Source organism: Pituophis catenifer, unplaced genomic scaffold (assembly GCF_029215685.1).
Source record: "Pituophis catenifer annectens isolate HBS135680 unplaced genomic scaffold, rPitCat1.0.hap2 SCAF_8, whole genome shotgun sequence".
Classification (NCBI taxonomy): Eukaryota; Metazoa; Chordata; class Lepidosauria; order Squamata; family Colubridae; genus Pituophis; species Pituophis catenifer.
In genome coordinates this window covers 9,994,299-10,019,749 of record NW_027256888.1, presented here as the reverse complement: position 1 = coordinate 10,019,749, position 25,451 = coordinate 9,994,299, and the positions used below count along the sequence as shown (strand labels likewise).

Here is a 25,451-nt window from a genome sequence, read left to right as displayed (position 1 = left end):
CAACTGGAGGCTCAGTGGGCTGAGATGATCAGCCGGTTCCAGGCCATGAGGCAGTCCCACTGGAACAAGGCCTCCGGCTCTTCGCCACCAGCGGCACTTCCCTCCAGCCTTCGCCCAAAGCCCCACACCAGGAGGCTGAAGCAGACCCCAAGTCAGAATTTCTGCCCCCCTCCGACCCACACAAAAAGACCCCAAAGGGGGAGACTCTCTGCAGCAACACAAGTGTTCATTGCACGTATCCAGCCCAAGGTCCGTAGTTTGAGGACCCCTGATTTAGTGCAATATAAAAAATGCAAACAATTTTTCTGCGGACCACCAAAATTTTCTCACAGACAACCAGTGGTCCACGGACCACCAGTTGGTGACCGCTGATCTGGAGGGTCATACTTTGGAAAGTCATGCATCTCACATGGAAATAAAAAAAAGTAACTTTGATTTTTGCTCAGCATCGTGAATGTCATTAATGTAATCACACTCACAAATATGCCATAGAGATAATGCACCTGTGTCCTATTGGCTCAAGTGATACATACATTTGTTAATTATGTCAGAACACAAATGGCAGCCTGTGCTGGCTTTAAACTTGATCAAAATGGATACCAGTGTTGCAGATATATGGATTTTGAGGGGAAATTTTTCAAATTTGATCTGGGATCTGGACTCATTTGAGTACATAGAATGTGTAAATTTAAACAAGTCACCAGTGTTTTAAGGAGAGGAAACAGTTCTTCATCACCTATTTTTTTTTTCCAAAGCTGAAGGTCTAAGGATGTCCTAAAATTCACTACAACCTCCATTATTATTATTATTATTATTATTATTATTATTATTATTATTATTATTATTAGTCCAATTTATATGCCGCCCTTCTCCGTAGACGCAGGGCGGCTTACAATGCATTATAGCAATAGCCTGCATACTTTTTTTGTATATACCTGCTTATTAGGGCTTTCGGCCCCCTCTAAGCGGTGTTGTTCTATACAAAGTCGGCTTATTGCCCGCACAATCCAGGTCCTCAATTTACCTACCTCGAAAGGATGGAAGGCTGAGTCAACCTTAAGCCTGGTGAGATTCGAACTTGCACTAATTGCAGGCAGCTGGAAGCTAAGTGCTAGCACTTAACAGCACTTTAGTCCGCTGCACCACCGAGGCTCTTTATTTGTCTGTTTCTTAAGTTTGTTTTTGTTTTTCTGGGGTCAAACCCAGTTCCGTGAAATGATCAACCATATTTTGAAATGTACACAATCTGAAACAGCTTTAATAGTTGCAATGCCGCTTATAAATGATACAGGAACAAATGAATATTTCTGTACAATATTTGCTACAGTTATTATGAAACGGAACACCTTCATATATATAAGAAATGGGCAGAAATAATGAAAAAGGGCAGCCGAAATATTAAACTGCGAAGAGCGACGCATTATTCACCTAAATCTTTTTCAGGATCTTCACAATTTTTAGTAGTACCCAGCTTGGATACTCGCTATGCAGATTTCACTCAAACATTCTGATCTCCACATCATTTTTAGATAAGAAAAATGTGGTCCTTACGTTGATACCAGCTTTGAAAAACTCGCATTTTTCTAATCTGTGTGTCAGTTGAAGAATCTGTTTAATATAATTTTCTTCTCCGGAATGTTTTTTCTTTCTCTCTCTCTCTCTCCCTCCTGGTCTATGGATAGATGTGCCAGACAGAAAGATATCAAGTAAAGAAGGTTTCAAAAGTAGGCCTCACACAACTGTCTGTCCATGGAAAGTTGTGACCTCAAAGATCCATCCATGGTTGTTGCTTGCTTTTACAAGCTTGTTCACAAACCAGAAGTGCCATCTGGACAGAAGTCCTGGTCAGCGTTGCTTCCAAAACTGAAGAATGTATTTCAAAGAGGACAGCAATCTCTTAAGCCAGCTTCATTTCCAACCAATTTTGGTGCTACAGACAAGGAGCTTAATTAAGGCTGCCATTTGGAAAAGTTTCTAGTCTTACTTTCCTGTTTTTTTTCTTTTATGCTAATAGGTTCAAAGTATCTTCCAAGAAAATGTTTGCATTTATATTCTTACCTTAATCTCTCTTCTGCCCCCCACCCTACATATTTGAGAAAAAAATAACACTTCCAATAAAACTCAACAAATGTAATCTTTATAACAATCCTGCCAGTGTTATTTTTCACCCTCCTGTAGATGGAGAAATTGAGAACGAGAGGCTGCACTTCATTTCACAGGCATTTAGTGAACTCATGACCAAAAAATGGACTTGCTATTCAGACGCGAGTTTATTTATTTTTATTTATTATAATAAATAAATTCCTCAGCAGTTTCTCAGCCAGGGCACCCTGCTAGTTCTCCGGCCATTAGCATTCTAATTGTAGATCTGTGTTTTCTGTCTAGCAAGTGGCAGAATATATGATATTTGTAAATATATGAGCGCAGATGGATCTAAAGGCACAAAAACTGGGTTCTTGGCATTAAGAAGATGAGTAATAGGACCGAAATTTTCGTAAAGCAATCTCATATATCCTCAGGCTGAGGGTGAAGGATGGCATAGACACAAACAATAAAATTAACGTTAGAGGTTAACGAGGCCTCTAAACCAGGGGTGGGTTCTAAATTTTTTTTACTACCAGTTCTGTGGGCGTGGCTTATTTTGTGGGTGTGGCTTGGAGGTCATGTGATTAGGTGGGCATGGCTAGCTGGTCAGAGTCATTTCTGGAAGGTCCTCGCACTTACGACCAGTCCTCGCACTTACGACCCGACTCATTTGCTTTTAACACTGATCAGCTGTAGGACGGCCCTTTGAAGCCCCGTGGCAAGAGTTTAAACAGTTTTTTTTTTCCCTCTAGTCATCAGCTGGGACTCAGGAGGCAGCAATAGATTGGGGGTGGGACCAAATAAAAGGTAAGAATAATGTGGGAGGGCAGGGGGGGGGAGAATCGGTTCGGTGACGTCATATCGTCACCGCTACCGGCTCGGCTGAACCGGATCGAACCGGGAGGAACCCACCACTGCTCAATTAATATAATTAATGTAGAAGATTCAGGTTTATCAAGAAATGCCAAACATGTCATCTACAAACAGGATTATATTTTATACCAAACCATGAACCTGATTACTTTTCCTAATATTAAGGCTAAAGATCCAAACACAAATGAAAGGGTGGGAGAAGACAATCCAGCAAGATATGCAGCAAATCTCCATGACAGCAAAAGGATAACATGTGTGCAGTGTGACATCATGACATCAATCCCACAATTAGATCCCAATCATTTTGTCAATAAATATACTGTAGATTCAGTAAAAAAAAAAAAAAAAAGGTTTCGATCAAGTCCCATTTGCTCTTTCTTGTCTTTTTGGAGAAGAATAAAATTTATTTATTTATTTATTTATTTATTTATTTATTTATTTATTTATTTATTTATTTATTTATTTAATTTGTATACCGCCCTTCTCCCAGAAGGGACTCAGGGCGGTGAACAGCCAAAATTAAAAAACATACAAATGCAAAAGTTAAGATAATTAAAAAGAATTAAATCACTGGCTACCCAATTTAAAACCCCAAATCCATAAAATTTAAAATCCCAATTAAAAACCATTTAGGCTAAGCCGGCTTGATGAAATAAAAACGTCTTCAGGGCTTTACGGAAGGTACGGAGGTCTGGGATTAATCGTATTCCAGGAGGCAGCTCATTCCACAGGGCAGGTGCCCCCACAGAGAAGGTTCGCCCCCTGGGGGCCACCAGCCGACATTGCCTGACCGACGGCACCCCGAGGAGGCCCTCTCTGTGAGAGCGTATTGGCCGGTGGGAGGTTATCGGTAGCAGCAGGCGGTCTCGCAAATACCCTGGCCCTAAGCCAGGTACTCCTTTAAAACATTTCTGAAGAGAAAATAAATACAGAATAAATCATTGCCAATAGATTTTATCAAAGGCCTTCTCTGTATCCGGTGAAATGATATTAGCAAGATTTACCTTAATGTTATTTAAGCTGCAAAATGTATTTATAATCTCACATTCTCACTTGCTTACTTATGGTGAATAAATCCTGTAGGATCATGTAATTAGTGAATTTATTACTGCTTCTGGAATAGGTTAGCAAGAATCCCAGATGTTATTTTAACATTGACTTTCATTAGTGAAATAAGTATAATGAGCACAGCATATATAAACTTTTATCTGGTTTAGAAATGACCACAATAGAAGCTTGGAGAAGCTGGTAGAATACCAGATCCAAACACCTTCTGATAAAAGCTGAGGAATAACAATATACTTAAAATTCTTTTACCATCATGTAAAGCATCATCTGACCATATTATATTTCCTTATATTATACCTATCAACAAAAAATTATTAGGGACCTGGAGCCTAAAACATATGAAGAACGGTTGCAAATTTGGGTATGGCTAGTCTAGAGAAAAGACGGACTAGGGGGGACATGAGAGCGGTAGTATTTGGGGGGCTGTCACAAAGAAGAGGGAGGTCAACTTACTTTCCAAAGCACCAAAAGGCAAGAAAAGAAACAATGGATGGAAGAATATGTTTAACTTTTTTCATCTCCAGCAAATATAAACATAGCAAATTTATTTTAGAAATAATGTGATGGGTTTAAAAAAAAAAAAGTTAGCAAGAAAACCAGTAAATCTGTTGATCTCAATGAAATCACTCTACATCGCATTTTAATTACTTCTTATTTATTTGCTAAATTTATATCCTGCCTCTCCTCAGACTTCCACAGGTAGAGCCGCCCTCCCATTTTTTTCTCCCCACCAAATATGATGAGGTAAATGGGTTGAGAGATAATGACTCGTTCAAAATCACCTAGTGAACTTCCAAGGTGAAGAGTAAATTTGAGTCTGTCTAAAACGTAAAGGTTCCCCTCGCACATATGTGCTAGTCGTTCCTGACTCTAGGGGGCGGTGCTCATCTCCGTTTCAAAGCCGAAGAGCCAGCACTATCCGAAAATGTCTCTATGGTTATGTGGCCGGCATGACTCAATGCCAAAGGCGCATGGAACGCTGTTACCTTCCCACCAAAGGTGGTCCCTATTTTTCTAGGGCATTTTTTTGCATTTTTTACATGCTTTCAAACTGCTAGGTTGGCAGAAGCTGGGACAAGTAACAGGAGTTCACCCCATTACGCGGCACTAGGGATTCGAACCGCTGAACTGCCGACCTTTCGATCGACAAGCTCGGCGTCTTAGCCACTGAGCCACCGCATCCCTCCAACACCTTAACAACTTTAGTTTCCACAGAAAGGACTGGTCATGAAGTTTCTTTAAAAAAAAAGACAGTCTTGGTTTGCTAAATATCTTCTTAAGCTCAGAAGTAAGAAGATCTACCTTTACTTAGTATTTGTGTAAGGATCTTTTTATTCCTTACATCATTCAAAGTAAACTTAAGCTCCGATAAACCTCCTTGTCCTTTCCAACAGGTTTCTTTTAAGAAACTGGTTTTTTCCAGGCAGGTCAAAAGGAAGAAATAAGACCATTTAATTTTCCCTGAAGCCACTGGATACAAGTTTCTTAAACGAAAACAAAAGAAGTTGGAAGAACAGGATGATCTCCTTCTGTTTATCATTAGTAGCACTTGTCAACAACACCTTGGCGTTGATGCTATCAAGGAAGAGAAGGTGATGACACCATGTTACCTTGCCCTAAGGATCAAAACCAAAATAATGTCCATCGGAACTTTATTTAATATGCGTACTTTGACTCAGTCTCTAAATTAGCACAGTGCATCTGCCTTTAAAATATATTGCACGAGAGCGTTCTCTGGTTATTCTGACTTTGGATAAAATGTCTTGCTCTGCTTCTAATTTATTCAAAATCCACTAAGTCTGTGCCTGATATCAGAAAATGCCTCGGTGTCATTCAAAACATACTTTCTGTGAAATTGTTCTTTGTGTTCATTGCTACAGCTGCATCAGATGGACAGACAGACAGACATAATAATCACTTTTGCAGGTCCGATATTTGTTCATGGGTGGAAAAAACCAAGAAAGGTAGATTGGAAGGAGGAGGAGTAGAAGAAACCAAGTAGTATTTTTTACATCAAGCCAAAGTCTTGCTTTTTCTCTGATTAATATATATCCTGACTTTACCGGTTACTCAGACGTGACTGAGTAAATTCACTGGCCCAGCCCTTACACAAATACATAGAATGACTCTAAAGATGGCTGATACACCTTTTTGCAAGCTGCTTTTAAATTCCAGATTACTTCAAGGGAACATGGTGTATCTGAAATATAAAAATTGAACATTTAATATCACCAAAGTCAGGAAATTAAAAAAAAAAGTGATGTTTTTCAGTGTGGATCCCTTCCCTCTACCTAATAAGTAAGCACAGCTAATATTTACAAGCACATAAAATATAAAAATGGACCTAGTAGTTGTTGAAAGAAGAATATAGCTGAATTTCCTGGATTGTGCGTTCATGTCTTGCAGTAATCTGATTTTTCAGAGCTCTATCTTAAGAGTCTGTGTTGTTTTCATGGGCATGATCACACAGTGTTCTTTTATTTTAAAGGCATAAAATCTCCAGTGCTGTCTGGTTTGATTGGACACAGAATTAGACACATCAAGATTTCTTAAAATGTTTTTAAACTGCTTCTTGGGATAATTAAAAAAGCCATTCAGTGTGGATGTCACACCACAAAAATACGTATCTCCTTTGAACCTTTAAGTCTTAGCCATGAACTGCAAATTATTTCTGCTATTTAACCAAACCAAGCAATATGAAAAGCTGGGAGCCATTTTGATATTAGCGATAAACATTTTTAATCACAAACATATTTTGGTTTCCTCTCCTTAGACATTAATAAAATCTCCATTCAGTATAGGGGTAAGCATTTTACAGTACATATTTGTTTTTTATGAGATCCCAGCAAATCATACAATTCAAATCATATCTTGAATTAAGTTATTTGTAAAGCAAGCTACCAAGCACCATAAACCAAATCTGTTATACAATACAGTGAAAAGTGAAAATCTAGGTAGCATTAAATTGACTGAATTTGACCAAAAAAATTTGATATAACGCATGATGGTTGTCTAATGAATCAATGAGTTCCAGATTCTGGCCAATAGATTTTGCCATGTTTCCTTCCTTAGAATATCATACATAGAATTGACAATAAGTTGACCCATATGATCCTTTCGTATTTAATGTCATTTTTAGTTTTATTTGACTTCATTCACATAAATTTAGTTAATGAAATCACGTATGAATAATCTATGTGGTGACCCCATCGTGTCAACCTTATAACTGTGGTGGCGCAGTGGTTAGAAGGCAATACTTCAGGCTACTTCTACTGACTGCCGGCTGCCAGCAGTTCGAATCTCACCAATTCAAGATTGACTCAGCCTTCCATCCTTCCGAGGTTGGTAAAATGAGGAGCCAGATTGTTGGGCGGCATCACACTGACTCTGTAAACCGCTTAGAGAGGTCCATAAAGCATTATGAAGCGGTATATAAGTCTAAGTGCTGTTGCTATTGCTATAACTTTTTTTTATACTGATCAACCTGGTAATATTATTTCTCTTATCCACATAGTTCTGAGATGGGACAAGGTATTAAAAGGACCTGGGAAGAAGTCCCACAGAAGTGGCTTTCATGCTAAGAAAGAGGATGAAACAAAGGACTAATCTGATTTAGCAGACTGCAAAGCCCAACTTATCAAAAACTCTTTCTCAGTGGCACCAAGAACAAGCACCTTTCAGACAAAAAAATTGTTGGGAGCCTTTTCTGTTCTATGTCAGGGTTCCGACGAATGCCCTAATTAAATCATGAGCCTTGAGCCAAGCATCAAAAGAAATCCAGTTATTTATTAGGAGCTTCATGTCCGCACGTTCCCAAGTGAAGCCAGCTCTGACCTCACGTAATTTACATCCCAATCATGACCCTGTTTTCCCCCTTCCCCCCACCCCCCAGGATCTGTCATCAATCACATTCGCCAACAGAGCAATTTCACAGGTTGTAGAGATCACTCCCCTCCGGCCACTGTGGGTAAACCTGGGAGACAGCCTTGAGAGAGATAAGTCTGGAATGTGCATCTGTCTTTGGATGCCGTGCTGTTTCGTCAGTTTCCCATCCCCCTTGCCTATGGCAACTCGAGAGCAGGCCAGGGATGCTTTGCAAGTTGACATTCTGGCTATGTTGTGGCCCCACCCTCTGAGCCTATCTCATCGGAGGAAGAAAGCTCCGAACATGAGGAAGAGGAGTCAGCCAGGCCTCCCTCTCCTGGCCCCTCCCCTCTGGCACTGTCTCAGGTGCCGGCCGAGGGAGAGGAGATTAGCCAGGAGCCAGGTGTCTCGGATGAGAGCGAAGGAGAGCCGTCATTCCTGGATGCATGCCAACGAAGGCATGATAAACGGTTGCAGCAGTTAAGGAGGCGTGATAGGGATTAGAACTGAGTCACTGGACCACACCTCAGAGACTATATAAGAGAGGGTGGTGGCTGGTAAAACTCCGTGACGAACAAAAACGAACTTTGGCTAGTCACTTGAACAACATCTGAAGCTGCCGAAAGGGATATTGTTTTGCTGGACTATTTGCAATGCGTATGTAATTTTATGTTATCTGTTGCAGTAAAAGCTCTTGGCAGACGGTGATTATATTGCTGCCAAGTTTGAGATAACGACCTGTGTGCGTGCCAAGTACTTTCTTAACCCTCGGCTGGCTGTGTTTGTGTGTGTGTGTGGACCGGGACAGATCAGGCTAGCACAAACTTGAGACAAGAATATGGAGCACAATTCATCCTGCAGGTAGACCCAGAATTGCCTAGTTTCTCCTGGGTTTTAGAGAAAAAGTTCCATTGGTTTCTTTCTTTTGCTAAAACTGCTGTACCGTAGGCAACTGTACTGTACCATTTTTATGGTTTCCATCTCAAAATGCATGTCTGTAGTTTTCAGGAATCACAGCTTCCAGAAAATTATATATACAAACTGCTGTTTGGGAACTGCAGGTATTTCCTCATTTCAGGCTGACCAGATCTGGTACCAACTACTCATTACAGCTTCATTGTGAGTACCAGTATCATAAAGGGAAATGTGATTAAGAGACTACAGAATAGCCTTTCTCAAGTTAATTCCTTTGCGTGGTCTAGCTGTAGTTGGCTGTTCTAGGGTGATTATTCCTTCCAACATTTAGCAACTGGAAAAAAAATTAGAAGCTCAAGGTTAAATGATTACTTATTCCAACCAAAGAGCTACTATTAATGAGAGAGAGAGAGAGAGAGAGAGAGAGAGAGAGAGAGAGAGAGAGAGAGAGAGAGAGAGAGAGAGGGGGGGGGGATCAATTTAAATATATACACCAGTGGTGAAATCCAAATTTTTTTACTACCGGTTCTGTGGGCGTGGCTCGGTGGGTGTGGCTTGGTGGGCATGTCAGGGGAAGATTACTGCAAAATCCCCATTCCCACCCCACTCTGGGGCCAGCCAGAGGTGGCATTTGCCGGTTCTCCGGACTACTCAAAATTTCCACTGTCGGAACCTGCTGGATTTCACCCCTTGGTATACACCAAAAATCCTCAGCAAATCCAAATGGCAAAATTGAAAAGCATTGCATAATGCCATATTGCAAACTTCCATGATATCATTTGATTTTTTCTTTTCCTCCGTCTGCAAGCACCAGTGTTCTCGGCAATTTTTGGCTTCCTGGAATCTTAGTTGTGTTGGAAGAAAAATCCAGTCTGGTTCCAAGCCAGATGAAAAAAAAAAAAAATTCTGGAAATAAAATGGAGGCTGGCTACAAGAAAAGAAGGTTTCTGTTTATTTGGTTTCCAGAAATTTCAATGACAGCAGCATGTTTCTGCATGTTAGCAGCATGTTAGAAAGAGAAGAGCAACAAAGATGATTAGGGGACTGGGGGCTAAAGCATATAAAGAACAGTTGCAGGAACTGGGTATCTCTAGTTTGATGAAAAGAAGGACTAGGGGAGACATGATAGCTGTGTTCCAATATCTCAGAGGCTGCCACGAAAAAGAGGGAGTCAAGCTATTCTCCAAGGCATCTAAAGGCAGGACAAGAAGCAATGGGTGGAAACTAATCAAGGAAAGAATCAATTTAGAATTTAGGAGAAATTTCCTGACAGTTAGAACAATTAATCAGTGGAACAAGTTGCATCCAAAAGTTGTGAATGCTCCTTACACTGGAAGAAGAGATTGGATAACCATTTGTCTGAAGTGGTCTAGGGTTTTCTGCCTACGCAGGGGGTTGGACTAGAAGACCTTCAAGGTCCCTTCCAACTCCGTTATGCTATGCTATGCTATGCTATGCTATGCTATGCTATGCTATGCTATGCTATGCTATGCTATGCTATGCTATGCTATGCTATTCTAGGGTGGCTGAAAAAATGGCTGAGTGAGTGGATGGATTTTTATAGGGTTCTGGGGTTTTGTGTTTGAGATGCTTCAGGGGGTTGTGCAATGTAGTGAGCCTTGTGCCTTTTGCTATTCTAATGGTGGTAGGTAAATCCTATTATGTCCTAAAGGTCCTGTGCTATCCTTAGAATTTGAGCGGGGGAATATAAATTCTTAATCCCATCAGCTCCAGCCTTCTGTGGGAGCTTGTGGCTCAAGGCATTTTATTTATGAATAGATAATTTTTTATTTATAAAAAGATCTCACCCCATTCCTAAGAGGTCTGTAAGGGATGTGCATAAGAGCACCAGCGTGCCTACAGTCCCTGTCCTAATGTTTCCTCTATTTGTATCTATTTTATGTATCCAATCTATGTTTATACTTATTACCTAATATGTTCTTGACAAATAATAATAATAAAAAAGATGGGCCCAGTCTTTCTGAATGGATACCAAATCTCCATTCCAAAAGACCAGTCTCTTCTGCTTGAGGCTGTTTTCCTATGGCAGGAAGGCTGGGGCTGCTTTCTGCCTTTAAGAACATGTTTCTCTGTTTCTCCTTTGGGGAAATATTCTATCCTGCCTCTTTCTAATATTAAGAATAAAGACTATTTTAATCTGGGGAGGGGAGTGCTTCCTACAGTTGTTTTCAGATTGCAGGACAGCTTGCAAACAAACAAGCACACAAGTTTGTGCATTCATGAAAACTAGTCTGATGCATCTTTGCAGCTGAATAACAATAGTTTTTTAATAGCACTTAGCCATAGCAATAGTACTTAGATTTATATACCGCTCCATAATGCTTTATGGCACTCTCTGGGCTTTATAGCACTCTCTCAGTGGGTTTTTAAATCAATTGTTCTGTGATTGTCCCTTCTATTTGCTTTAATTGATATTAGAACTGTGATGTTGCTTCCTCACAGTTGCAGTTACCAGTGTCATTTAGCTAAGCAAATAAGCAGCCAAAAATTATTTTTCATTCTTTTACTTTCTGCTTATGAGGAGAGCTTGTTTTATCATGAGCAAAAGTTACTAGTGAGTTACATGCATACGTGAATCAATTTACAAGAATCCTTTCTACAGTTCTTATAAATTTACTTTTGTCTGCAAATTCCAAGAGAGCTATCATGCTGATTTCACACTTTATGTTAAGCAGGAACAAGTGCAAAACAACAGATTTGAGAATATTTTTTTCCCCATTTTTCCATTAGTGGCTACATCAGAGTAAAAAACAAAACAAAAACTTTGCTTATCGCAGTTTTTCTGTTTGCAGTGGAAATATCCTACAATTTTCCTATGGGGATAGGATGATCTGTTTTAAAGTTTGCTGAATATATGCCCAAATGTTGCCTGCTATGTAGCGAGCCCAGTTCGGTAGCAGAATTTTGTCTACTTTGACTGTTTTAAAAAACTTAAGCAGATTAATAAATGGAAGAGAGATCACCAGAAAAAACAAAACAGAATTCTAGGCTTGTTGGGAAAACACAAGTTCAGAAGAAAGCAAACTTCTGTTTTCTCACCAAGAAAACTATATCAAAATATCCAGGAAGTCACTAGAAGTTCAATCTGTTTGGAAATTTCCTGTTTAGAGAAGAACTAGTAATTAGCTTCGTGCACTCATCTACATGCGAATGTCTTAGTTTAATAGACAAAGTGATGCTAAACTTAATTCCAATCAAATCTTTATTATGGTCATAGACCAGCATAAGGAAAATAGGACGCAAACAATGATTCACTTTTAAAAAGCTAAAAGATATAAAAACAAAAGACACACAAGGTCAAAAAGCATAAAAATACATTTTATAAAACTAATATATATATATATATATATATATATATATATATATATATATATATATATATATATATGTGTGTGTGTGTGTGTGTGTGTGTGTGTGTGTGTGTGTGTGTGTGTGTGTGTGTTGCTCCTGGTTCAGACTGGTTCGCAGGAACTGGTAGTAAAACCAGCGTGAGGCTCTGCCTACTGACCCGGACATCATCATAGGCGATCTGTGCATGTGCAGGACAGAGCGTGTGCACAAGCGAGCAAAGCAAGTGTGCGCGGGGGCACGATGCGAATTGGTACTAAAGGTAAGCAGAACCCACCCCTGATATATATATTAGTTAGAAAATTGAACGGCATGTTAAATGTGGTTGGCAGGCATTTGGCAAGCTAAGCATAATTTTCAAGAACAACCTCAGAGGTGGGATTCAGCCAGTTCGCACCTATTCGGGAGAACCGGGTGCTAACTTTCTAAGCAGTTTGGAGAACTGGTTGTTGGAAGAAATCTTATTTTGTTTTTTTCCACTTAACAAGTCTAATCCTGTAAGGAATTACAATATTCTGGTGTTGTTTCTAGCCTAATCTTTATTGCCCTGCTTACAGAAACTGTCTCTCTGGTTAACCCTTATTACATTGTAACAGCTAAGGCGAACTGCCCATCGACGTGAGTGATGTTGAGTTGGCCACGCCCACACAGTCACATGACCACTGAGCCAGCTGGTCATTAGGGCAGAGAACCGGTTGCTAAATAATTTGAATCCCACCACTGAACAACCTCCCACTATGCCTGAAGATGAAAGTTCGATCAGCGTGTGCTACCTGATCTAACATTTGTTGGTGAAAAATGGACACTAACCTCACCATCGGTATAAAGGCTACGAATGGCACAAAGGGCCATGGAACGAGACATGCTTGGCTAGATAGAAAGATGTGCACACAGATTAGAAAACAAGCGAAAATATACGATGCCATCAACAGAGTAAAAGAATTGAAATGAAAATGGTCACATAGCAAGAAGAAGAACAGATGGCAGGTGGGCCAAGGCAGTCCTAGAATGGATCCCACTTGATCAAAAGCGTCCAGGAAAGAGATCTAAAAACAAGATGGATTGACAACATCAACAAGTATTGGCAAAAGAAAGTTCAGGACCATACGGATTGGAAACATGCGGAAAGAAGAGGCCTTTCATCCTGAAGTCAATAGACAATGGCTAAAATGATGATGATGATGTATGTATCATACATACATACAGTGGTGAAATCCAATTTTTTTTACTACCAGTTCTGTGGGCGTGGCTTGGTGGGAATGGCAGGGGAAGGATACTGCAAAATCTCCATTCCCACACCACTCCAGGAGAAGGATATTGCAAAATCCCCATTCCCACCCCACTCTGGGGCCAGCTAGAGGTGGTATTTGCCAGTTCTCCAAACTACTCAAAATTTCCGCTACCGGTTCTCCAGAACCTGTCATAACCTGCTGGATTTCACCCCTGGTATTTGTGTGTGTGTGTGTGTGTGTGTGTGTGTGTGTGACAAAGCACAAGTCTAAAAAAAAAATCTAGAGGAATGCAGGGGAACATAAAAGTTAATATATATAGCTAACTAAATCTATCACTATACAAAGCACTCTTAACTACAAATTAAATGCTCGTTAAAGCTGATTTGAGGCACAGTTTCTGGATTGTAGTAGCAGGATTAGTGTCTGCAAGCAGCATACAGAGTTATGATCCTTTGCACCTGGGGTCTTTATATACACTTATATATACTTCTTGGCTTTTTGGCTAAGATCAAGTGTTGTTATCAGTTTAATCTTAACTTCATTTTCTTCTTGCTCCATAACTTTAGGTATCCATATACTACTAAAACGCTTTAGAGAAAAATAAAGTCTTACACTTAGGCAAGAAAAACCAAAAGTTACACATATAGACTGGGTGAAACCAGGCTTAATAGCAGTAACTGTGAGAGGGATCTTGGAGTCTTAGTGGACAACCTGCTAAATATGAGCCAGCAGTGTGTGGCAGCAGCCAAAAAAGCCAATGCAATCCTAAATTGCATCAACAGAGGGATACAATCAAGATCAAGAGAGGTACTAATGCCACTCTATAAAGCCTTAGTAAGACCACACCTAGAATACTGCATCCAGTTTTGGTCACACTATAAAAAAGATGTTGAGACTCTAGAAAGAGTGCAGAGAAGAGCAACCAAGATGATTAAGGGACTGGAAGCTAAAACATATGAAGAATGGCTGAAGGAACTGGGCATGGCTAGTCTAGTGAAGAGAAGGACCAGGGGAGACATGATAGCAGTCTTCCAATATTTGAGGGGCTGCCAGAGAGGAAGGGGTCAAGCTATTTTTCAAAGCACCTGAAGGCCAGACAAGGAATAATGGATGGAAACTGTACAAGGAGAGATTCAACCTAGAAATAAGGAGAAATTTTCTGACAGTGAGAACAATCCACCGATGGAACAGAAGTTGCCTTCGGAAGTTGTGGGAATCAAATTCATCACTGGAAGCTTTCAAGAAGAGACCGGGCTGCCGTTTGTCAGAAATGATGTAGGGCCGTGATGGCGAACCGATGGCACACGTTTTGTGTTGCTAAGCGAGACATTTGTTAAGTGAATTTTGCCCCCGTTTTACGACTTTTCTTGCCCCGTTTCTTAAGCGAATTGCTTCTGTTGTTAATTTAGTAACAGGGCCATTCAGCGAATCTGGCTTCCTCGTTGACTTTGCTTGCCAAAAGGGGACCCCGTGACCCCGGGGGATACGGCAACTGTCATAAATGTAAGTCAACTGTCAAGCATCTGAATGTACATGGGGATGCTGCCACGGTCGTAAGTGTGAAAAATGCTCCTAAGTCACTTTTTTCAGTGCCGTTGTAACTTCAAAGCGTCACTAAACGAATGGTTGTAAGAGGAGGACTACCTGTACTCACCAGGCCTTGTATGTGGGAACATCTGCCCATCTTGTGAGACCCCAATAAAGCAGGAGAGCAGGTCTCCTGATGGAGTTTATAGAAATTGGAAAGAGAAAGGGGCAGCATAACATATAGAATTTATTCCTACCTGGATCTGAGCTTTATATACCGTGTTTTCCCCGAAAATAAGACCCTGTCTTATATTTTTTTGGACCCCAAAATAAGCGCTTGGCCTTATTTTCGGGGAGGTCTTATTATTTTGGGGCGCGTGGAGTAAGATGGGGCTCCTCTTGCCGTCTTACCTTATTTCCAGTTCTGCGTTTAAATATTTTTGGGGAGGGCTTATTTTCAGGGGGAGGCTTATTATAGCGCATGCATGACGGCTGTGGCCAGGGGGGCCTTTTATCAGGTTTGCCTGATCCGCCAGTTATGTCCCTTTCTGGATCGGGACGCCTTGCGCACAGTCACTCATGCCCTAGTCACCTCCCGTATGGACTACTGTAATGCTCTCTACATGGGGCTCCCCTTGAAGAGCACCCGGAGGCTCCAGCTGGTCCAGAATGTAGCCGCGCGGGTGATTATGGGCGCAGCTCATTGCGCCCATGTAACACCTCTCCTGTGCGAGCTGCACTGGCTCCCGGTGGTCTTCCGGGTATGATTCAAGGTGTTAGTCATCACCTTTAAAGCGCTCCATGGCTTAGGACCTGGGTACCTACAAGACCGTCTTTTCCCACCAATAGCCTCCCACCGACCAGTTCATTCTCACAGGGAGGGACTACTCAGGGTACCATCAGTCAAATTATGCCGACTGGCGACTCCCAGGGGGAGGGCCTTCTCTGTGAGGGCTCCAACCCTTTGGAATGAACTGCCCCCGGAGATACGAAATATCCCTGATCTTCGTGCTTTCCGCTGTGCCCTCAAAACCCTGATGTTCCAACAGGTGGGGATAAACATATGAACATGTGAATGATTTTTTTAAAATATTATCTAATTCTGGGTTTTATTTAATTGGCCAAACTAAGTAATAATTTTAATTAGCAATTTTATGATGTTTGTGTGTCTATATTTTTCTTGGCTGTACACCGCCTTGAGTCCTTCGGGAAAAAGGCGGTATAGAAATATAATTAATAAATAAATAATGAATGCGCTCAAAAGCCCGATTGGGCTTATTATCAGGGGATGCCTTATTTTCAGGGAAACAGGGTATGTTTAGATGAATAATTGAAGCAGTTTAATTAGGACTGCTCACACGAAGTCTCAGAAACAAAAGTGATAACTGGGATTCTCCACGAACTGGGGAAATTATGGATTTATTTGTTTACTACAGGTCATTTAGTGACTGTTCCGAGTTACAACGGCACTGAAAAATGTGACTTATGACTGTTTTCCACACTTATGTGATTAAAATTCAGATGGCAAGTGGTCTATATTTAGGACGGTCACAGTGTCCTGGGGGGGGGAGGTCATGTGATCCCGGGGGTCATGTGATCTGCTTTTGCGACCTTCTGACGAGCAAAATCAACGGGGAAGTCAGATTCCCTTTTACAACCGTGCTCCTAACTTAACAAATACAATGATTCCCTTAACAACGCTGGCAAGGAAAGTCCTAAAATGGGGCAAACTCACTTAACAAATGTTTCACTTAGCAGCATAAATTTCGGGCTCAGTTGCGGTCGTAACTCGAGGACCCCTTGCGTATGGCAGCTCTATCCAACAAGGTGCCCCGTGGCTCGGTGACAAATATGATTAAGTTATTATAAATCCACTTCAGCCAATGGAAGGTGCCCTGGCATATGCTTGTTCATAATCATTCCCAATTAAGTTAGTTGTTGGCTATCAGTCTGTATAAAGAAGTAAGAAAAATATGAATGCATTACGAAAGAATATCTAGAAAAAGGAAACCACAATTTTAAAAAGTCAGCTCTCATTTTGGGATAAATGTAATTTCTGTGCTGTATCAAAACAAGTTGAGTTTGTTTCTCCTTCCCCCAACTCTTCCATTACATTTAATTAACTTGGGCTTTTTTCTATATAGAAAATATTATTACTGTACTACTATTCTTCTTCTCATCCTTACTAGTACCTATCTCTTCCCACTTATAACTATAACCATGCTGCTTGTATCTTTACAACTTGTATTGTTTTTATTGTTTCCTAGTATGATTTGATTGCTTATTAGTATCCTATGACTATCACTAAGTGTTGTAGCTTATGATTCTTGACAAATATATTTTATTTTTTCTTTATGTACCCTGAGAGCATATGCACCAAAGACAAATTCCTTGTGTGTCCAATCACACTTGGTCAATAATAATAATAATAATAATAATAATAATAATAATAATAATAATGAATTCTATTAAGGAATGGGAAAAAAATCCTTAGGGAAGAGATCTTCCAGTCGAACGAATGAACGAATGAATGAACAATATTTGTATTAACTTACACTTTATATTTAAAAAGCCTATTTAATTTAGACATCAGATTGGTTTGATTTACTTTGCTCTTCATGGCCTTAAGTGATCCTATTCACTTTACTAAGGTAAAGGTAAAGGTTCCCCTCGCACATATGTGCTAATCGTTCCCAACTCTAGGGGGCGGTGTTCATCTCCGTTTCAAAGCTGAAGAGCCAGCGCTGTCCGAAGATGTCTCCGTGGTCATGTGGCCGGCATGACTCAATGCCAAAGGTGCACGGAATGCTGTTACTTTCCCACCAAAGGTGATCCCTATTTTTCTACTTGCCTTTTTTACGTGCTTTCGAACTGCTAGGTTGGCAGAAGCTGGGATAGGTAACGGGAGCTCACCCCATTACGCGGCACTAGGGATTCGAACTGCTGAACTGTCGACCTTCCTGATCAGCAAGCTCAGCGTCTTAGCCACTGAGCCACCACGTCCCGTTACTCACTTTACTACTCACTACTTAACTAACTTAACTCATTACCCCATACTAACTTACTCAGAGTTTCACCTGTCAGTCACAAGCTGAATACATGATATTACCCAAATATAGTGGCTGTAAAGCAGTCGGGGATTTAATTTTTTTTACTACTGGTTCTGTGGGCGTGGCTTGGTGGGTGTGGCAGGGGAAGGATACTGCAACATCTCCATTCCCTCCCCCCTCCAGGGGAAGGATATTGTAAAATCTCTATTCCCTCCCCACTCCTGGGGAAGGTTACTGCAAAATCCCCATTTCCTCCTGATCAGCTGGGGTTCGGGAGGCAGAGAATAGATGGGGTCTGGGCCAATCAGAGGTGGTATTTACTGGTTCTCCAAGCTAATCAAAATTTCTGCTATTGGTTCTCCAGAACTGGTCACAACTGCTGAATACCAACTCTGCTGTAAAGGGAAAGATTGAAGGCAAATGTTCTGCCCCAGCTACGGACCCCAAAGAACGCAGCACACACAAAGTCTGTACAAACCTTAGTTTACTAAATTAAATCAGTCTTTTTCAAACAAAGGCTGTTAATTAACTTTCTTAACAGCCTATAAGAATCCAAAGAATAAATAATCGTAATCTTACTATGGTTGGCAGAAAACCCAGAAGCAATTTGCAGGAAACTGATAAGAGAACTAAGATCAAGACATGAAGGAGAGTGAACGAAGTTGTTCCCTGCAAATTGCCTCAGTCGTCATCCTTCCTTAAATAAGGTAAGGGAGTGGCCAATTAGCCCCAAGCCTTACTCTCGAGGAGACCTCCTCCTGAGGAGCCACTCCTGCCTTCTGCGCACCCGTGCATCGAGAAGAGGCTCCTCCTCTTCTTCCTCTTCACTTATAGGAGCTTCTGGAGGTTCTGAAGGCCCTGGCTGAATCTCCGCTTCTGGCACCACATCTTCTCCAGCCTCCTCATTGTCTGACTCGAGTGCCAGCTGCACAGGCTGCTGGCGCAGCACCACACCAGCCTCCTCGCTGTCGGAATCAGCTACTAGCTGTACAGGCCGCTGACGGCCCACAACAGCAAACAAGGTTCAGGCAGAAGAGAAAGAACATGGCTTCAAAATCTAAGGGACTGGTTTGGACAAAACTCAGCAGCCCTTTTTCGTGAGGTTGTTGATAAAAATAGGATCGCCAACATGATCGCTGACATCCAATGATGGATATGGCACAAGAAGAATCAATAGTATTTACAACCAGTCCTTGGAGCTCCAGATGTACCTGTGGTCGTACCCAAGATTGCCATCTGGGCACTTGGCACGCGCATTACAATGTCACAGCAACATGCAGTCACGGGATTATGAGTTCTGACATTCTCAGCTGGCTTCCCACAAGCAAAGTCAGTGGAGAAGCGGCAGGAAGTCAGAAGTCACCGTCATGTGCCTGACTAGGTGGCTCAGTGGCTAAGACACTGAGCTTGTCGATCGGAAAGGTCGGCAGTTCGACAGTTCAAATCCCTAGTAGAGGTCTCCTGCGTGAGTAGGGGGTTGGACTATATGACCTCCAAGGTCCCTTCCAACTCTGTTAAAAAAAAGAAGAAAGCCAGGTGACCAATTCTCCCCCCACCCCGAAAACATCCTGGCAGCAGTACCGTGTTTCCCCGAAAATAAGACCCTGTTTTATATTTTTTTGAACCCCGAAATAAGTGCTTGGCCTTATTTTCGGGGAGGTCTTATTATTATGGGGCGCGTGGAGCAAGACGGGGCTCCTCTTGCCATCTTACCTGATTTCCAGCTCTGTCTCTCTAACCCTAAGAAGAGGAAATGAGGGGGACCGGCTGCACATGTGATTAAATATTTTTGGGAGGGCTTATTTTTGGGGGAGAGCTAATTTTCAGGGGGTGGTCTTATTTTAGCGCATGCACTTAAAAGCCCGATTGGGCTTATTATCAGGGGATGTCTTATTTTCGGGGAAACAGGGTTTATAACAGAGCCTTGGTGGCGCAGCAGACTAAAGTACTGTTAAATAGCACCAGCTGCCTGCAATTACTGCAAGTTCAAATCTCACCAGGCTCAAGGTTGACTCAGCCTTCCATCCTTTCGAGGTAGGTAAAATGAGGACCTGGTGTCAGACTTCGATGCTATCTCAAAATAAATGAATTTCCAAACTGCCAATCTTTAAGGAAATCTTTTCTTTATTCGAGCACAGCAACCGGATCATGACTCGATGCGGACAAGACTGACCTTTTGCCCCCCAATCCCTCCCTTTCCGATCCCCAATTATCTGCTTCTCATTGGCTATCTTCCAAGTCACTCTCCTGACTTCTTCTCCCGTCATTTCACAGGAATGTCCCCCCTCCCTTCATTTCCACGGTGACCGAGCTTCAAAGGGATTTAGCAGGCAAAAGTCCAGGGCTTATCTTGTAATTGCAATTGTACAATCTTCCTTTCTATGTCAGCGGTGAGACGCTGACATCCGGATTGTGGGGGCAATAAGCTGACTTTGTATAAAAAAAGAACACCGCTTAGGGGGGCCCGAAAGCCCTACTAAGCAGGTATATACAAAAGTATGAAGGCTATTGCTTAACGCATTGTAAGCCGCCCTGAGTCTCCGGAGAAGGGCGGCATATAAATCGAACCAATAAATAAATAAATAAATAAATAAATAAATAAATAAATAAATAAACCATACTTTGCATTCCAGGTGTTTATTCATGCCATAGTGAGACACTATAGAAGGGCTGTCAGGAGTTGCATTTTGATTGAGGGAGCCACAGCCGTCTTTTAACTCCCCATGTTTGGGGTTAGCAATGTTACTTCATCCTTTAGTTCTGATTCCTAACATTACAAACTTGGAACACCCATTCCCTCAAAAACTGGAACGCTGCCAAAAATCTTGGCCCATCTCACAATTTGTGCCATCTCGAAGGGGGAAAAAGAATGTACGCGAATGTAAGAGAGTGGGCCATGAGAAGTTCTCAAGTTGGCTTCACGTGGGCCTCCTTGATACAATTTTGAAACACCTTCCAGGAAGTCAGCTCTCTCTTAAAAGAGGATGTTAGAAAGAGGAAAAGGAGTAGGTCAGACAAGACAATAAACGTCCTCATCAACTTTTGGATCCGGTTTCAGGCTTGTCCATTACGTGACCCCCCCCCCCCCAAAAAAAAAAGATTATGCCTGAAGGGTTGCACTTATCCACAGAACAAAGGTGGCCCATCCGTGATACGAGCCATGCTCTTCCACTTCTCCCTGCATTGGGCCATCTGTTTTCTCATTCTTTCTTCCTCCTTACCAGCGCGCTGCTGTGGGAGTGACAGATTGTTCTCGTTAGAAAAGTGAACCATTCACACCCTGACAGCCGTATAAAATTAGGCCCAGGGGCTTAGAATACTCACCCTAGCTTGCAATCACATGGTGCATCAGTTTTAGTGGCGTTGAGCTTCCTTTTATTGAAAAGTGAACCATAAAGCAGTGTGACTACACAATCCTGCTGTACTGCACGTGATAGACAGACAGAGAGACAGAGAGACAGACAGGCAGAGACAGACAAATAGAATTTTTTTTGGCCAAGTGTGATTGGACACACAAGGAATTTGTCTTTGGTGCATACGCTCTCAGTGTACATAAAAAGACAAGATACATTTGTTAAGAATCATAAGGTATAACACTTAATGACAGTCATAGAATAGAACAGAACAGAACAGAACAGAACAGAACAGAATAGAATTCTTTATTGGCCAAGTGTGATTGGACACACAAGGAATTTGTCTTTGGTGCATACGCTCTCAGTGTACATAAAAAGACAAGATACATTTGTTAAGAATCATAAGGTATAACACTTAATGACAGTCATAGAACAGAACAGAACAGAACAGAACAGAACAGAAGAGAATAGAATTCTTTTTTGGCCAAGTGTGATTGGACACACAAGGAATTTGTCTTTGGTGCATACGCTCTCAGTGTACATAAAAAGACAAGATACATTTGTTAAGAATCATAAGGTACAACACTTAATGACAGTCATAGAATAGAACAGAACAGAACAGAACAGAACAGAAGAGAATAGAATTCTTTATTGACCAAGTGTGATTGGACACACAAGGAATTTGTCTTTGGTGCATACGCTCTCAGTGTACATAAAAAGACAAGATACATTCGTTAAGAATCATAAGGTACAACACTTAATGATAGTCATAGAATAGAACAGAACAGAACAGAACAGAACAGAACAGAATAGAATAGAATAGAATAGAATAGAATTCAATTCTTTATTGGCCAAGTGTGATTGGACACACAAGGAATTTGTCTTGGTGCATAGGCTCTCAGTGTACATAAAAAGACAAGATACATTCGTTAAGAATCATAAGGTACAACACTTAATGATAGTCATAGGGTACAAATAAGTAATCGAATCATACTGGGAAACAATCAATATAAATCGTAAGGAAACAGCAACAAGTTGGGAAGGGAAGATCCACAATCATGTCAGCTAACCTGTCATATTTCCTTTACTATTCCTAGACATACAGTTTGAAAACCACATTATAATTGATTATGGCTGCAACCTTCTAAGGAGCCTACTTCTGAACAGAACAGTTAGGGAGGAAAAAACAGAAGCATGAAATCATAGAATCACAGGGCTGGTAAATGTAAAATTGTGCTGCCTGTTTACCACCCACAAATCTATAAGTTTTAAAAACCAGTAACGATAAAAAAAGGTTTAATCTTGCCCGCTTCTGTTACTCTTTCTCCAACTTCCTTTTCATTATTTTATTTTGGAAGCAAAGCTCGGAACTCAAGGACAATGAAAGTGTAGCCTAAAGTGTCCACCCTGAAATGATGATGTACATTATGAAATTACACCGGGATACAATTAAGTAGACCGTATTTAGGTGTACAATAAGCCTTAATTGCCCACACTCAGATTTGTTTTATTAATAAGCACTTTGGATTATTATAAGTAAGTTTTCATATAGTCTTTAAGTGGAGTTTCCATACTCTGGGCATCAAGCCACAAATTAGTCAATGCAAATTTTAGTGCAATTCATGTTGGGTGAATCCTGCCAAACAGCCAAATTAGCTTAATTTCATAAACAATCCTGCAAAAAAGAGAGCCATGGATTCTCTTGGTTTTCCTTGATGTTTCCTTGCTCAAACCGCCTGCGGAAGAGAAGGTGAGGTCAAATTTTGGTCTTGCTTGCATTTCGTTGGCAAGGAGAAAAAAAGACTCCAAGAGGAAAGTTGCAACGCACAACCACTTCTCTGCACAAAACAAGCCAGATGTTTCCCAGGCATTATTGGCAAATTGACGTGGTAGTCTTAAGCACAGGTAGGGTTTTTTTTTTTTCATTAAAAGGCTGTAATACAGTAGAGGTAGTCCTTGACTTATGACCACAGCTGAGTGCCAAATTCCTGTTACTAAGGGAGATGTTTAAGTGAGTTTTGCCTCATTTTATGACCTTTCTCGCCAAAGTTGTTAAGTGAATCACCACAATTGCTAAATTAGTAACATGGTTGTTAAGTCAATCTGACTTCCCCCTTCCCCCACTTACTTGGCTTGTCGGAAGGTCGCAAAATGGGAACACGTGATCCCGGGACACTGCAACAGTCATAAATATGAGTCAGTTGCCAAGCGTTCATGTGTGACCACGGAGATGCTACAAGGGTCGTAAGCGTGAAAAACGATCATGAATCACTTTGTTGTCACTTCGAACCGTCACTAAACGAACTGTTGTAAATCGAGGACTACCTGTAGAAACCCTTGAACGTTATGGCTCTTTCGGCCTCCCCATTAAAAACAATAACTAGGACAACTAGTTCTCGACGTACGACCACATCTGAGCCCAAAATTTATGTTGCTAAGCAAGGCATTTGTTAAGGGTAGCTTTGCCCCATTTTACGACCTTTTTCGCCCCAATTGTTAAGTGAATCACTGCAGTTGTGACGTTAGCACAGTTGTGAAGTGAATCTGGCTTCCCCATTGACTTTGTTTGTCAAAAGGGGATCACGATGTGACCCAAGGGTGAGTTCCAGTTACCTTTGCTACCGGTTCGCAATGGGAGTCCGTGTGCTCTCGCTTCACTCGCAGCGCTTCTCCGCGTGCAGAGCATCTGCGATAACATCCGGGCGGGTGGGCGGAGCCTCCCACCGCCGTTACTACCGGTTCGCAAGATCCGGACTGAACCGGTAGCAACCCACCACTGCCCGGGACACTGCGACTGTCATAAACATAAGTCAGATGCCAAGCATCTGAACTTTGATCACCAAAGATGATCAGAACAATGATCACCAACGGTGAGCATCAAAGGTTGTAGAAAATGTGTCTAAAGTGTCCATTAAGTGTGAAAAAATGACCAGAAGTCTCTTTTTTCGAGGGATGTTGGCCATTAACTGTGAAAAAATTTCCAGAAGTCCCTTTTTTTGAGGGATGTTGGCCATTAAGTGGGAAAAAATTTCCAGAAGTCCCTTTTTTCCAAGGGATGTTGGCCATTAAGGGTGAAAAAATTTCCAGAAGTCTCTTTTTTCCAAGGAATGTTGGCTATTAAGTGTGAAAAAATAGCCAGAAGTCTCTTTTTTTGAGGGATGTTGGCCATTAAGTGTGAAAAAATAGCCAGAAGTCTCTTTTTTTGAGGGATGTTGGCCATTAAGTGTGGAAAAATTTCCAGAAGTCCCTTTTTTCCGAGGGATGTTGGCCATTAAGTATGAAAAAATAGCCAGAAGTCTCTTTTTTTGAGGGATGTTGGCCATTAAGTGTGAAAAAAATAGCCAGAAGTCTCTTTTTTCCAAGGGATGTTGGCCATTAAGTGTGAAAAAATTTCCAGAAGTCCCTTTTTTTGAGGGATGTTGGCCATTAAGTGTGGAAAAATTTCCAGAAGTCCCTTTTTTCCGAGGGATGTTGGCCATTAAGTATGAAAAAATAGCCAGAAGTCTCTTTTTTTGAGGGATGTTGGCCATTAAGTGTGAAAAAATAGCCAGAAGTCTCTTTTTTCCAAGGGATGTTGGCCATTAAGTGTGAAAAAATAGCCAGAATTCCCTTTTTTCCGAGGGATGTTGGCCATTAAGTATGAAAAAATAGCCAGAAGTCTCTTTTTTTGAGGGATGTTGGCCATTAAGTGTGGAAAAATTTCCAGAAGTCCCTTTTTTCCTAGGAATGTTGGCCATTAAGTGTGAAAAAATAGCCAGAAGTCCCTTTTTTGCAGGGATGTTGGCCATTAAGTGTGAAAAAATAGCCAGAAGTCTCTTTTTTTGAGGGATGTTGGCCATTAAGTATGAAAAAATAGCCAGAAGTCCCTTTTTTCCGAGGGATGTTGGCCATTAAGTGTGGAAAAATTTCCAGAAGTCCCTTTTTTCCGAGGAATGTTGGCCATTAAGTGTGAAAAAATTTCCAGAAGTCCCTTTTTTCCAGGGATGTTGGCCATTAAGTGTGAAAAAATAGCCAGAAGTCTCTTTTTTTGAGGGATGTTGGCCATTAAGTATGAAAAAATAGCCAGAAGTCTCTTTTTTTCCAAGGGATGTTGGCCATTAAGTGTGAAAAAATAG

The 25,451-nt window shown here is 41.2% G+C and overlaps 1 protein-coding gene across 1 annotated transcript in view; it reads left to right on the top strand.

The window, feature by feature from the left end:
• Positions 1–25,451, top strand: part of PDGFRA (platelet derived growth factor receptor alpha) — a 285,063-nt gene that overhangs the window by 130,171 nt on the left and 129,441 nt on the right. Inside the window, exon 16 of the mRNA XM_070948940.1 lies at positions 1,530–1,543. Coding sequence (XP_070805041.1) covers positions 1,530–1,543 — 14 coding nt within the window. The remainder of the gene's footprint in view (positions 1–1,529; positions 1,544–25,451) is intronic.